Source organism: Pararge aegeria, chromosome 27 (genome assembly GCF_905163445.1).
Source record: "Pararge aegeria chromosome 27, ilParAegt1.1, whole genome shotgun sequence".
Taxonomy (NCBI): domain Eukaryota; kingdom Metazoa; phylum Arthropoda; class Insecta; order Lepidoptera; family Nymphalidae; genus Pararge; species Pararge aegeria.
In genome coordinates, this window is record NC_053206.1 from 3,444,377 (window position 1) to 3,460,505 (window position 16,129).

The window sequence follows — 16,129 nt, forward strand, 5'->3', positions numbered from 1 at the left end:
ATCGAATACAAAAAAATTTGAATAAATAAATCGTACATCCATCGTAACTAATTTCAAAAGATAGTAACCATGTATTTTTGTTATTAGAATATGAAATTTAAACTGCTTCGAATAAAGTTTAGTTTTGATAGAGCATTTATCTTTGTTATATGATCCTATCATAGTAGGTGGGTATTTCTTACGCTGCATTGGTATCACAGCGGGACGTGGTATTAATTTCTTTTAACAAACCAACAAGTTTTTAAAACGGTTAAAAAAAGGTGTACTTATATTTTTTGAATAAAAAATTATTTATCTACATAAACATCAAGGTGTGTATTAGGTATATAACTGTTTAAATACTCATTTTTATAAAAAAACAAACGATAGGTATCTAGGAGTTCTTGTTTTACCATATGTAAAACATAATAAACTCGTAGGCCACGTTACCTACGTGTCCTACCTATTTTATATTTACTTAGGACACGCAAGTACGTAGGTATTAAATTGCATATACGAGATTAAAGATAATAGACTTCACAACAATCCCTCCAACCAGTTACTAGTAGCGCCATCTAGACGCATACGTAAAACCCTATGGCGTTACTAGCAGATGGCGTTCGCGTACCTAACAGCGGCATCTAACGTAAAATAATCATTCCACGGAAAACATTAAGCTACTCGACGTTAGAGGGCGTTAGCTGTTACTTTATAATGGTCTGTTTTAAATATTGATTGATGCAACATTTCAATTGTTCTTATTAGATTTCGAAATTTAAATAAATAATTATAGTACGTTTAAAAAAATTAAAATTAAGTATTTTTATGATATTTTTGGCACTCGCCGGTTGTTTCAGCTTGATGGTAGATGGCGCTGTAAAGCAAAACTTTTTAACCTTCTAGAACATATTATGATCAGTGAGGAAAACCCGATTAACCAAGGTCAAACCCGGTCAAGGCGATCCAAGGTTGACGTATCAACTACGAAAATAGTGGTTACTAAACTGCACCCCCGTAGATCACTTGTAATCATAATAGGTAGTTATGTGCGCAAAATTTCCGTCTAGCGATATACAACTCTACCATCTAAACATAAGGTTTAAAATTAAATTAGCACAAACACAGTTCCATACATTATTCAACGACAGATAAAATAACTGATAGGTAGGTAAGTAGCTACATAATAATAAATACTTAAAACTCAACATCGTTTTATAATGTTTTAAAGAATAACCGCAATAACCACAGCCTAAACAATTACTTTGAATTTCATAATAGAAAAACCGAACACAGGCAAACAATTTTTGACCTAACCTGGAAATCCTGTCTAGGAACTCGCCATCCGTAGTCCAAGATGAAATTTCAAATACCAGTGCCCTGAGTGCGAGATTTTTTATCAATTCAATCGCGAAAAAGTTAACTATGATTTGTATGGCGTTGAAAGAACGCCATCTAGGGACCAGAGATGGCACTCATTATGTTAGTTCTGCATTGCCATACAAAGATAATAATAGATAATACTATGTGCCTACTACCTACATTCCTAGTACGTACAACTAAACACGATTGCTTTGGTATCGATTTTAAACACGAAACTACCTAAGGTCTTGGATACGATTCCTACCGGGGTAGTATTATCCTATCGCCATGTTTATTTCTGCCTCAGCAGCTTTTTTATAATTAAGCTGTCACAGAATTAAGAACATACGGAAGCCGCGTACACGACTAATATTGAAGCATCAAAAACCACTCCAGTTTATAATGGTTTCTCGGACAAACGGTTAATCACTACAGCAGTTGACAGTAACTATTATAACGGACGGATATTATGACGAACGTGCGTTTACAATATTTTTAATATTACTTGTTATTATTATTATTATTATTTTGTTATTTAAATGTATCTCTTTATATTTTAATAACTGGGTTTATACCTTTCAACAAAGCTTATTATCATTTGTTGATTTTAATTTTTTTTTAATTCTTAACAATGCTTAAAAAAATTTAGAAACACTATTAAAATTTATAAGAAAAAACATCCACCCTCGGCTTGCGGGGCTTTTGAATGCCCAAGAAACCGACGGTCAGGGCTCCAGAGTGAGGAACCTCCTCACAATACGCGCCGTTTCAAGGAGTACTACGCCTTCTGTATCCGACCCTTGATCCAACAACCAAGCGAAAGCTTCTTAAGATGTTGGTCGAAGCTTTTCGCGAGAAGTCCATTGTCTGAAACGACGATCGGAACAATAACTGTCCACTCATGGCGGTAATCTCGTGAGCAAGGTCCAAGTATTTAGATACATTTTCCTTTTCTGCTTTCACCAGATTATCGTCATGTGAAATAGTAATGTCAACAATTATTGCACGGCGCGGCGCGCGATACATCGATAGCGTTATATTTACCTCTAATGTACAAAGCGTTCACCATAAAATGGTAAAATTAGAAAAAAATTGCGAGTTAGCAACATTCCGCGGGTGTAAAATGAAATGTGAGCGGGGCATTTTCACTGCTTTTGGACACAGAAACTCATTATGTTCTTAAAACTCAACGAATGCTGTGTTCCGATCTGAACGCCTCATATATTATATAGAAATATACCACGCATATGCACCATTTGCAGCAAAACCGACTTTGGCAAAAAAAAAAACTAAATTTCTTTATTCATGTAGGCCTACCACAGGCATTTATGAAGCGTTCACACATATATGTTTACATAATTGTATGGGTATGGTGATACCTTCGTACGTCAACTTAAACCTAAAGCTACGAGGGTTCCAAACGCGCCCTGGTCTAAGAGCCCAGAACAAACTTAGCCGGGCAAATTTTTTTTTTGTTATCACCATCTCACAGTAAATTTATATTAAGCTTTGAAGCTAGAGCAATACACACCCAAGCTTTTGTATTGTTTAAGTAATCCTTAACATTATAATTACGTTTTATATAAACTTTGAACTTATTGAGAGACATCTCGAAGATTTAATTCGGTAATTTGTTATAAATTAAAAACACATAATACATTTCGGACATAGGATTTTTATCATTCCTAAAAGTCAAGCGAAAAGTGGTACAAAGTCGCGGATGAAAGCTAGGTTCAAATATAAATGTGTCATGAATTAAACTAACCCGCCGAATGTATCTTCTGCAATGCATTGTTTACGACATGCCACGTGGGTCGTGTGGACATGTGAACGTAATCGGCACGTGTTACTAAATGCGTATTATAATATCACATCAAAGCAACTATTTTATCTAACTTGTCTCATTAAGTAGAGGGACTTTAATTTTTTACATTTATATGTTAAACTAAAACGAATTAAAGAAACAGATGTTTTCTCAATTAATAAAAACAATACGTTTTTTTTTTATTGTTATAAAAATAATTTCGAGCTAAGAGTATAAATAAATAAATAAATAAATAAATATACTACGACAATACACACATCGCCACCTAGCCCCAAAGTATGCGTAGCTTGTGTTATGGGTACTAAGATGACTGATGAATATTTTTATGAATTATATATACATAAATACTTAGAAAATACATATAAACACCCAGACACTGAAAAACACTTAATGCTCACCACACAAACATTTTCCAGTTGCGGGAATCGAACCCACGGCCTTGGACTCAGAAAGCAGGGTCGCTGCCCACTGCGCCAGTCGGCCGTCGAAGAGTAGGTAATAAGCAGTTGTTTACGTATTAATAAAAAAATAGAAAATACATACATAAATTCGGAATTACACCATATATTTTATATTTCTATTAGGTATATTATCGATGTTTACACAATCGATATTTTTTCTATAATTTAGACAGCCGGTTTGGGCAGTGGCGCTGCCCACTGCGCAAACCCTGCTTTCTGAGTCCAAGGCCGTGGGTTCAATTCCCACAATTGGAAAGTGTTTGTTTGATGAACATGTGTTTTTCAGTCTCCGAGTGTTTATCTGTATATGGATGGCGATTTGTGTATTGTCGCAGAAATATATATATTTCTTGCAAAGAAAAAAGAACCTAGTCAAACGGACATACAGAATCACCAAAGCGATCCTATAAGATTCCCCCCCCCCCTCCCCCCCTCTTATAGGACAGACAGACCACCGACCCGCATTGAAGCAGCGTGGTGGCTATATGCTCTAAAACGGTCCTATGGGAGCAGGAGGAATACGTGAAAAATAAATGTGTTTATTTAAAAACAACTACCTGCTGTCTAATAGCCATAGTGCAACATCATGAATGCATTGTTTATGACAGGGCACGTGGCCAGTGTACCTAAACATGAAATCGAAAGCGGCACGTGTTGCTAAATGCGTATCATCATATCACACCATATTGCTATTAGTTACATTGTGATAAACGACTAAGACGCCGAGAGGTATCTTTGCATTGTTCGAGTCCATGTAGGACTGCGGTGCATCGGTAATGCAGTCGTATTTATATCAAAATACCCACCAACTGAATGTCATGAACATTGGTTGTTAATTGTTTACCCACGGAAGGACATTTGCCGATAACCACCTGAGGGGTTGCTACCGCGTCACCGGGGGAGTGGGTCGAGCGCGAAAGCTCGCCATGCGAAGAGTCCCAGGGCTCGACGACATCGGGGGGGAGAGTGGGAGACGTCGACCCGAGGGTGCCTCCGGCGAGGACTCGGACCTCGGCTCGGTTCGACGTTAATCTGACTGTTGGTGGACTTTAGGACTAATCATTTTTTAGTCGGAACGCCCCCGTGACCGTGGTAAGGATCCACGTCCGGATGACGTCAAAAATGTGTGTGTGTGTTGTTGGGACACGTTGTCGGTAGTTATTTTATCGTCAGGGTCGTCAAGGACATGCTTCGGACGTCGCCGCTTTGGCTCGACGTCGGGGACTGGACGCCTCGACCACTACGGGGTTGGGGTCTCGGACTGCATTTTCAAAGTAGGTCTTTGATATTAATTTCATGTACTGGGCTGTGGTGGGAAGATCGAGGTCTCGGTGGAGATCTACGTTGCGCATGAACCACGGACTGTCCGTGGTCATACGCATAAACTTGTTCTGCAGGACTTGAAAGCTCCTGTAGGAGCTGTGAGGGCGATGGGCGAATACGACGCTGGCGTATGTCATAATGGGACGTATGCACGTTTTATACAAGGTTACCTTGTGACGGAGCGATAATTTGCTTTTGCGGCAAATCATCGGATAGGAAGACCCATCACATACGCAGCCTTGTTGCGGGCCTTGCGAATGTGTGCGGTGAAGCTCATTCTATGATCGAACGTTACTCCCAGGTATTTGGCCTTGTCTTGCCAGGGTATGGGACGCCCGTAGAGGGTGACCTCTGCGGGGTTTACCGTGGAGCGGCCTCTCGGTTTGCCCGTTGCGGTGCATCGATAATGAAGTCGTATTTATATCGAAATACCCACCAACTCAATGTCGTGAACATTAGTTGTTAATCCCTATCCCTATCCCTACCCCTACTAATATTATAAATGTCAATGTAAGTTTGTTTGTTACGCTTTCACACAAAAACTACTAAACCGATCCTCATGAAACTTTGTACACATATTCTTGGAAGTGTTAGAAGTAACATAGGATACTTTTTATCCCGACATTAAGCTCGGTTCCTTTGGGAGAGGGGATGAAAGTGTTTGAATATTGTTTGTCGATACTCTTCAGTCCTATGTGGACTCGAACGATGCAAATATACGTCCCGGTGTCTTAGACGTTATCAGAAGTTAATAAGTGTTTCTTTAATTAAGAAAGCACTCTATTATTTTGGAGTACAGTTGGCAGCCTTAGGTAGGTATACCGTCTGCGCCGAAACTCTAGGGATATTGAACTGAAGGGCGAAAGGGATTCAAAGGTTCATTTACCCGAGACCCGTCTGGTCCCTAATGTACAATCTTAACCAAATAACTATGAATTCCTTTGTTCAATGCCCGCAATTTCGTCTGCGTAGAAATTCCAATTCCGCGTTACATTAAGCATAAATAATATATAAATAAAAAAACCGAAAACGTTAGAAGTTATACTTCTTTGGCGTAACATGATTAAAATCTTTTCAAAAATTTTATTTTTCGCCTTATTCTACGTTAATACGTTTGTAGGAAAAACGCCACTAACAATAGCAAAAAACGTATTTAATACATTGAAAGTTTTATCCTAACGCATTATCTAGTTATCTTACTATCGGACAACAAAGTTTCAGTCAACATTAAAATTTTAGATTTTTGTACAATTGAATCAATTAAATCACCGGAATGAGCCCGTAGACTTTGACCATTGAAAGTGTACACTGTCTAACCTTTTTAAAGTCAAACTAAAATGTTGACTACAGCTAACTTCAAGGTGTCGTTTTTTTGTGACGGTGTGCGCGCGCATCGTAAAAATTCACTCTCATATTTTTTTCCCAATGCGCCAAAAGAAGTTTAACTTCACAAAAGAAGCCAAACATCCTTATTAAAAGTTCAATAGAAAGAGTCCGGAACGTACACTCATTACAATCGTAATAATAAAGGTATGAGCGAGTAAATAGGTATTTAACACGTGCCACTTTCGATTTCAAAGACACGTGCAATAAATTACAAACAAAACTTACTTGCATTAGCATTTGTTACTTCTGTAATGCACGCAATAGATATCAAATACAAAGTACCAGGGCAACATAAATAAAGAGGAGATTTCGGTATACCTGCCCGTTCTATTGAACATGTAGAATCAGTGAGATTAGTATTTATTTTCAATAAGTAAAACTGCAAAATATAGCGATCAGCCATGACAAGTGCAACGCCGAACTCACAATTATGACGTCACGTCTATATAAACATAATTATGTATAGCTTGAACTTCGAAAATCTTTGCGTATGTCCAGTATTTTGTGATTTCAAACTATCAGTTTCGAAGTTTTTTTATCATAAATACCAAAATCAATAACAGCCGAACATCGCTGAAGCGGATCATTTTAAGTGTGTAATTTTAATTATTTATGTATTTCATATAAATTGAGGATGTTATTTGTTATCTATTTATATAGGTATTTATGTTATATATTTGTTTAATTTTAAATATTATTTATTGCACCACCTACCTCTTGTCTATGTTTTTTCCTTTTACGCCATTGGTTGCCTGTTAGAAAACGCTATGTAGCGATAAGGCAACCAAATTGTACTCTCTTGATATGTATTTATATCTCTGTAACTACTTTTTTTCTTTGGTGTACAATAAAAGTGTATTCATTCATTCATTCATCAATAACCCTTAGCTATAAAATAAGTACTTGCTGAAGTTCTTATTTTGCCTATGACGTCACGAGTACGGCCATGACACCCGGCGAGCGTTTTCGCGGGAAATTATTTGCTTAAATATAATTTGCAATATATACCAACAAAACTTTTAATTTCTTCAAAAATATAAGTAGGCTTTTGGATTTTGACCGCTACGCTACCTTGCTATAAAGAAAACTTGACGATACCTATCTGACGAACGTTTCATACGCCATATTTAATTTGCGTCAATACTTATCAGAGGTCATTCACGTTGCGCGTATTTTTGAGTGGGCATTGTAAAACTTAGCATAGCTATAAAAACGTGATTCTTAAACAGACGGAACAAAGTCCAAACAGAATCGTGTCAAAAAACCGTTCAAGTGCGAGTCGAACTTGCACACGAAGTTATTGTTACCTTTATATTAAAAAAAAAATGGCAAAATTAACCGACTTCGTGAAACAACTAAAAAGCAAGAAATAAATTGCAGTCAAGAGCTAACCAGTAGTACTTAGAAACTTAAAATAAACAATTAATAGTTCTAAAAAAAAGCTTGGTATAAAAAACCAAAGTAATTTCTACCTTTTAGTTTAGTTTATGTATAAAAATTCGACGGCCGACTGGCGCAGCGGGCAGCGACCCTGCTTTCCGAGTCCAAGGCCGTGGGTTCGATTCCCACTACTGGAAAATGTTCGGTGATGAGCATGAATGTTTTTCAGTGTCTAGGTGTTTATATGTATATTATAAGTATTTATCTATATTATACAAAAAAAATATTCATCAGTCATCTTAGTACCCATAATACAAGCTACGCTTACTCTGGGGCTAGATGGCAAATGTATTGTCGTAGTATATTTATTTATTTATTTATTTATTTAAAAGCGTGTTTTTTAAACTATTATTTTTATTACTAACTATTAAATTTGTTAATATTAGAGAAATCGACGAAAGATAATGGTTGTAAATTGAAATTAACATCATCGATTGTATCATCGACTATAGATGAAAATTATATAAATTAACAAAAATCTTATTTTGCACATTAAAAAATTGAATAATCTTATAGATTTGAAACTAAGATTTTCGTGGTTAATTAACATTACCTTATAATAGTTCATCGTGGTCACGACGGGACAGTGTAGGTACGAGATACCCGTCACAGTCAGATGACTGCCCGTGACATCCAACTTGACATGTCGTACCTACACGATCCATGCAACTGGGTCGAAATATCGACAAATCCAAAATATTATCGTGGTATTTACCCGTGGAATAATCTTATCAAATAAGTGTATTGTCTTCGGTCCTCGATATATCTGCAAAGTTTGAACGAAATCAGAACGTTTGAAGAGAGTGAAAAGCCGAAGCGTTCGTTTTCAAGCATACAGGTGGAGTTAATAAAAAAAGAGTGTAAAAAAACCATTCATTGAAACGAAGTTTCTACACAATTAATGAATTTCTAACATTAATGACAAGGTTGCTTGAAAGCAATTTGAGCCGCTTTCATCTATTATCACCAGGTGGAACGATGATTGCTAAATTGTAAAATATTAATGAACCGTTGGTAGAGTCACTACTAACAGACAGACTTGACGTTTAAAAAAAGTGACGGGGAAACCCATCCATGTTCTCCCCCTCACCGGAAAAGCATGAATTTTAGAAAACCCATTGCGAAAGCTTTTTTTTAAACGGTGTTATAGGTTTGACGTGTATGTGTGTGTGTGTGTGTGTGTGTGTGTGTGTGTGTGTGTGTGTGTGTGTGTGTGTCGTTCATCCGTTCGGATTAACCGATTTTGATTTTGTTTAATAGTTGAATTAGTCGGGTGTGTTCACGCCGCCACAAAATTTTCTTTTTATATTTTGTCCTAAATATTTTCATTTTGGGGGGATTATAAAATAACTAGCGACCGACCCGGTTTCGCACGGGCGCAATGTATGTAAGCATGCATGTATATGCATGTAATTTGAATTTGTTTTTTGGGAGTTTGATTGTCTCGCCCGCTGCCGCTTTTTAAACCGTATATGTCGTAGTATATTTATTTATTTGTTAATATAATATTGTACAACATGTCATATCTTTATATATAAAAGAAAGTTGTGTTAGTTACGCCGTTTATAACTCAAGAACGGTTGGACCAATTTTTATGATAAGTATTTGATTTTTTGGATTCCTCTTAGACCGAAATCATTAGGATAACTTTGTCCTGTAATGACAAAATGTACGTTAGAAAATAAATAAATAATCGTTCTATTTAATTAAACAAACCGTATCAAATTTCGTTGTCTAGTTTCGCAGATGTAATCATACATAGGGACATACAGACAGCGGGAAGCGACTTTGTTTTATATTACGTAGTGATAGTGTTACTTAAGACGGCTTGTGAGTATTATTGTGCTTCGCGACTCTTGACCTGGTTGCTATGTGCTTACTTACAAGGCTGTAAGTGTAGAGTGACCTCCTTTGATTCATAGCATATGGCTGACCGCACGTTTGCTAATATCGCATATAAAATGACGTTCAATCCGATAGTTTATCGCTGCGAGAGACAAAGAAAAACTAATCAACACATTTTTGAGTTTATGTAACTTTAAGTTTATACTATACTAGCTTTTTCCCGCGGTAAAGTTTAACTACAAAGTTTTAAAAAAAAATGTTAATAGAAAAATATGAACGTAGATTACTTAAAAATCAGAAAGTTTCATATAAATTTTCATCCCCTATTTGATGCCTTTGGAAACACGTATCTCTCTATTTTTAATCGAAAACCTAAAATCAAAGTTTCATGGAATTAACTTGAAAAATAAATTGATAAACGAAGGATTTTACACAAACTTTCAACCCCAATTTAACCCTCTTAGGGTTAAAATTTTCAAAAATCCTTTCTAAGCGGATGCCTACGTTGTAATAACTATTTGTGTGCAAAATTTCAGCCCGATCCTTCAAGAGGTTAGATCTGTGCGTTGATAGATCAGTCAGTCAGTCAGTCACCTTTGCCTTTTATATAGACTAACATAGCGGCGATAGCGCAGTATATAAATAAATATATATACAGTCAAACCTGGGTAAGTGAGAACTGGATAAGTAAGAAAACTCTATAAGTGAGAATAATAGCCAGGACCTGTCATTTTAAGCTCCCAAAACCTCTATTAGCGAGAAACAGAAACCTTTGTAAGAGAGAGTCGTTTTTCCCTCACGGACCTCCGTAAGTGAGACTGCTACTTATCTATACCTCTATAAGCGACAGTCGAGCAAGCAATATTCGACAAATTTTATGAGTTAGAGAAAAACATTCAAAATACAAAAACAGAAACCCAAACGAAATTCACGGATTTTTTTAAATGTAAATAAGTTCTAAATAAAATAAAATTACAAAGTGCATGAATATATGTCTTGTTATTGCTGCGTACCTCTATAAGAGAGAAACGCTACCCATGTACCTGCATTAGCGAGAAACTCGGGTTAGTGAGAAAACTCTATAAGCGAGAATGAGATTGTGCTCCCTTGAACTCTCGCTTATCCAGGTTTGACTGTATATATATATATATATATATTTATATACTGGGCTAGATGCCAATCGCCATCTAGCCCCAAAGTAAGCGTAGCTTGTGTTATGGGTACTAAGATGACTGATGAATATTGTTATGAATAATAAACATAAATACTATCACCAGATTAGCCATTATGCAACTGTACTGTATCGACACATTACCGGCCCACTGCAGGACAGGGCGGTGATAAGCGGTGATATCGCATTGGTTGCGAGCTCGACTTCACATGCTGGGGGCAACTTCGAACCCCAGCTCGCACCTCTAACTTTTTTAAGTCATGTGCGTTTTAAGAAATTAAAATATCACTTGCTTCAACGGCGAAGGAAAACATCGTGAGGAAACCTGCATGCCTGTGAGTTCTCCATAATTTTTTCAAAGGCGTGTGGAGTCCACCAATCCGCGCTGGGCCATCGTGGTGGACTACGACCTAAACCCTTACCCTGCTTATTGTGGGAGGAGACACCTGCCTTGCAGTGGGCCGGTAATAGGCTGATTTGATGTACATATCAACCCAATAACGGCCAATGTTAAGCTTCATGTGCATATAATTAAACCGGTAACAAAGCACAAGCAGCATTGCTGTGTTCCGGTCTGAAGGCAGACCGGAACACAGCAATGCTGCTTGTGTCACCAAAAGCTGTACATCATATCAACCCATCAACGGCCCCACTACAGGGCACGTTATTGTTAATCGAAATTATTCTTATGTTTTAAGTTGACAAATTCTAATAATTTGATTTTATTTTTCTTTTTTTACCTTTAGTTCTAAGTTGACATATTTTAATATTTAAATCAATTGTTATAAAAAAATTTAATTTGGATAAACAAAATTAATTGAGTAAAAAATAAACATAATTGTCATCAACATATCTCTTATGTATGTGCATGTAGCAATTTATAAACAATAAACATTAAACACGTGTCTCCTCCAACAGTGAGAAGGGTTTAGACCGTAGTCCACCACGCTAGACACGCTGGACAACCAAATAAATCTTCACGCGGTACACTATGCGGCCAGCCTTAGACAAATGATTCACCAAGAAAAAGTTACGTTGGCAACGCACTAAATAATAATGCGTATATCATGATACCGTCGCGTCGTCACAGGTTAGAAAAACAATATTTTTATCTATGTATAATAATATGTAATCTGTTTTTTTATGTTTCCCTTTATCTTAAGAGTTTTTAACTAATGTGCCGAGCGGTGAAGACCGATCAGAGCACAGTTGTCACCAGTGGCTTGCACTGGGTTTCTTGCCAGGGTACGCAAACATCAGGAAAATTGCACAAATGGCAAACATCCTCCTCCTACTATACGATAAATCAATTTCAAAACACACCCGGCTAAGTTTTTGATCAGGACCCGTATCCTCGTAGCTTTAGTTTAAAAAAATATATATTTTTTATTAGTGTTTTTACCTACACTTGGAGGAATCATCATTTTTTATAAATTTTAAAATGCATATAAATATTTTCGGAACCGACAGGATTTGAACCTGCGACTCTCGGGCAATCGCGGCCTGAGCGCTTTCATCAATTAAGCTACGGCTCTCCTACCGTCGATGAAGAAATTAGTATATGCTTTCACATCAGTCTTATAGCGACTGTAGCGTCATCTAGTGGGAAACGTTGCAGTTTCGATCTACTTTTTCAAAGGTCCATATTACAATGAGACACGTTTGAAGCGCAGGGGTTAGAACTGTGGGGCAATTTGGTTTTTTTTTTATTTTTGAAATTTCACTCTTCTGATCTGATGGGTGGCTTCGGCCGTCGCTTGTTACCCTACGCTGTCAATCGTAACGTAATGTATTGACATTACGTTACGATTGACAACGAGATAAGTCCATATACCGTGTACCGTGGTATTATATATAATTCTCCTTTTTACGTAACATTAGTCATATGTACCTTAGTTCAGCTTGGTTGAGTATTTTTTTAAACACTTTCATGGGGTATAAAGTAATAATATTTTCATTCTGTATATGTTTCAGTAGATGGTTTTCTTTATACTAAGACATGCACACAACGTCATCTAGCCCCCAAGTAAGCGTAGCTTGTGTTATGGGTACTAAGATGACTGATAAATATTTTTATGAATAACACACATAAATACTTAGAATATACAGATAAACACCCAGAGACTGAAACAATTCATGTTCATCACATAAACATTACCCAGTAGTGGGAATCGAACCCACAGCGTTTGGCTCAGAAAGCAGGGTCGCTGCCAACTGCTCCCAATCGACCATCTATGTTTATTGTTGTTGACTGTTAGTTTGACTGTGACTCAACAATTGTTTTTCGTTTATTAGAATTTTACAAGCACGAAAACTACACTTGACTCCCACTATCGATTCCACACCTCAGTTCTTTTGCAACAAAGACAACCTGTTGAACAGAAACATTGTCTATGCTAAAGAAGTAAACTTGAAAACTTAGTACTATCAACTAACCTCTTGGGTCAATTCGTCGCCCGTATGATGACCTTCATCGGGCTCCAATTTGACATCGGGCATCTCCATCACCGAAGAATTGTCCATCTCGCTCACACCACTAGAACTCGCGGAAGTGAAACTGGTGCTCGCCCGCTCCCTCTTCACGTCCAACACCAGTTCCTCTTCAAACATCGGCGCCAACTCATACACTTCAGTATCCAATGGTGTGTTCTCAAGGAGATATTGTTCCAAGTTTTCCTGTTGATGCTTAACGTCCAAGAATTCGAGATCATTCTTGAGTTCTTTGACATCATCGTACAGCTCACCATAGTCCTGAAGATCGGCCAAATTCTGATGAAACACAGAATCCGATTCCTCGTAATCCAACTTCTCCGATTTCGTTGTGAAATATGGAACGAAATCGTCTATAGCGTTGTCACTGTACAAATCGTCCGCCTCTCTTTCCTTCTTGATTTGGATCATCAGATCATCGTCTGAATCCGTCTCCTTCTTGATCTGCATTTCGTTGGGCACTAGGAATTCGTTGACATCGAAAGACCTGCTCGCTATTTCGGTGAAGATGTCCGACTCAGTGTGGTTCTCGAAGAAGTTCGCAGACAGCGTGACGACTGCATCTGGTTGCGCCTGGGTTTCAACTTGGGCTTCATCTTCAACCTTTACCTCTTGCGCGACATTGTCGTCAGAGGAAACGTTGTCCTCGCCATTTGTATCAACAACCTCCTCCTCCTGCGACAGCCCGGGCGCGATTGTGTCAGTCGCAACATTATTAACTAAATATGTATGAACTGAACCCTGATTATACCACATCCGGTCATTGTTTTCCAAGTGATTGTACCGCCCGAGGGAATTTAGCTCTTCGAACAGTTGTCTTTCGTAGTTTACCAATATGTGGTCCAAAGATTTCGGGTGCACGAACCTTGGACGTATCAACGTCCTCGCTTCGTGTTCCAAAGACCAGTCAGATCCATTCGATATATGGAGACCAGCTAGCTGCTGTGTCTCCAGCTCCAAATATTCCTCGGGGTTCGCTTTTAACAAGCTAAGGACTAAAGCTAAACGGAGTAATTCGTCTCCATATAGTTTCTTTAAGGCGATCATGTTTATTGTTTTTTTTTGTCACTTAATTGTATTCAGTCTTTATAGGGTTGAGCACTAAAATAATGAGATCATAACCGAATAGGTTTTATTTATTAAAATTTTATGTTTTATCACTGGTTTATCAAGTCCTTCCCTCAGGATTATTGTCGAAGACTATCTTCCGTTTACGCTTGTCTGGTGACATCTTGACGAAATGTCACAAGTGTCCAGCAAAGTTTTGTCTCACATCCAGGCACATTTTGCATGAGCACATTGTCACTGAGTCACAAGGATTAATTTTGAGTTCTTTATGGCTTAACGCCAATTAGTCCACACTAGTTGAGGGAAACCTAAATGGGCAAGATCGTGACCTTGAAAACGGCAGTCTCAAACAAAGAAAATAAACAAAATATCTATTAATACTTCCGATCTTCAAGACACCTAAAACTTATGTGTTTGATGTAGGAATCACGGCTAAACGCTTGACCGCTCTTGAGGAAACGAAAACCGATTAAACGTGTTACGGAGAAGAATATAAGTATCTTTAAGTCGCACGGAAAAACGGAGAGATTTCAAAAAGCGCAAACAATATTCACATTACCGTCAAAAATCATTCAAAATGTTCGAAAAAACATTTTAGTTCGAAAAAAGTACGTAAGTCAACATTATACGAAGGTATCGCGTAGTTGATATATGCGCATTTTAAACGTGTATTAGTTACCACATGATTCGAGCGATAACGTTGTACCAATGAATCCGATTAACATTTGACATCAACTAATTACAAAAAAACACTATAAGAAGGGAATTTAAATTCGTTCACAAGACTGAAAATTCAGAGGAAAAACTAAAAATATAACTAAGGTATTATACTAATATACCTTAGTTATTTATAGTAATGGTATAAACAAATTGAAAAAAAAAAACTAAATTAATGAAGCATAATTACGTTTCCCGTCCTTGCAATTAAATAATAATTTTGTTTCATAAAACTAAATTTTTAAACGTTTAAAAACGTTTTCCCCGCTTAAATCGCGATGTTATAGACAGGTGCTGCGAACAATGTCTTTGTTTATTTATCAAGAGACGCGGCGCACGGCCGCACCCCACGACGGTCGGTGAGCAACTGCGAATAAAATATAAACTTCACCAATTCAAAACGCCATTGCACTGCAATCATTGTCCAGAAAGTCGTGGCCTCTCGTTACACATAGGCCGTTTCGCTTCTAATGCCATTTGAGAATAGACGTGCAGGGTCGATGGTTCTGTTTATTCTGGGCTTGATTAGGTCATATCAAGTGTATCTAGGGTTGCCAACTAAACGTTTTTTTGGGAAGTACTGACTGACTCACTTTGTTTTTTGTTGTTCGGAACCACATCATCCCGTTACTACCAAAGGAGGATATAAACTTGAAAACGCATTATATTTAACTCTGAATATGTGCATGTGTGTGTGATATTTTTAAAGTAATTAATTATCATGCTGTGATGCGTTTTAGCGTTGTCGCAGAGATGTCGATTAGGGGTATTTATATTTTGCCATACCCCTATGAATTTAGCTATCATTTCCGAATCAGATCTTACCTGATTCATCGCTCAAGTCCCGAATGTTAAGTTTTGTTTTAAGTCCATTGTCTTTAAAGAGAGCTTCAAGTGTTATTTGCAGTTATACCTTTGGCGAATTATAAAAATCAAATAAGAGTTTTTTTTTAAATTTCCAATGGTTGACAACCCTAATGCAATGTATTCTGCAAAATTTATGAATCATGTGATCTAGGTAAATAATATTAAGAAATAATACTCCAACGTGTGTTTCTTAAGAGT

The 16,129-nt window shown here is 37.3% G+C and overlaps 1 protein-coding gene across 6 annotated transcripts in view; it reads right to left on the reverse strand.

The window, feature by feature from the left end:
- LOC120635643 (segmentation protein cap'n'collar-like) overlaps positions 1 to 16,129 on the reverse strand; it is a 166,072-nt gene that overhangs the window by 114,695 nt on the left and 35,248 nt on the right. For 3 of the 6 annotated variants that reach the window (XM_039906684.1, XM_039906682.1, XM_039906685.1), the window contains exon 2: positions 13,226 to 14,655. The exons of 2 other annotated variants lie outside the window; for them this stretch is intronic. In XM_039906684.1, coding sequence (XP_039762618.1) covers positions 13,226 to 14,326 — 1,101 coding nt within the window. In that variant the 5' untranslated portion in view covers positions 14,327 to 14,655. Of the gene's footprint in view, positions 1 to 13,225; positions 14,656 to 15,254; positions 15,418 to 16,129 lie in introns of those variants that run through there. One more of the 6 variants, XM_039906683.1, reaches the window with a different exon arrangement.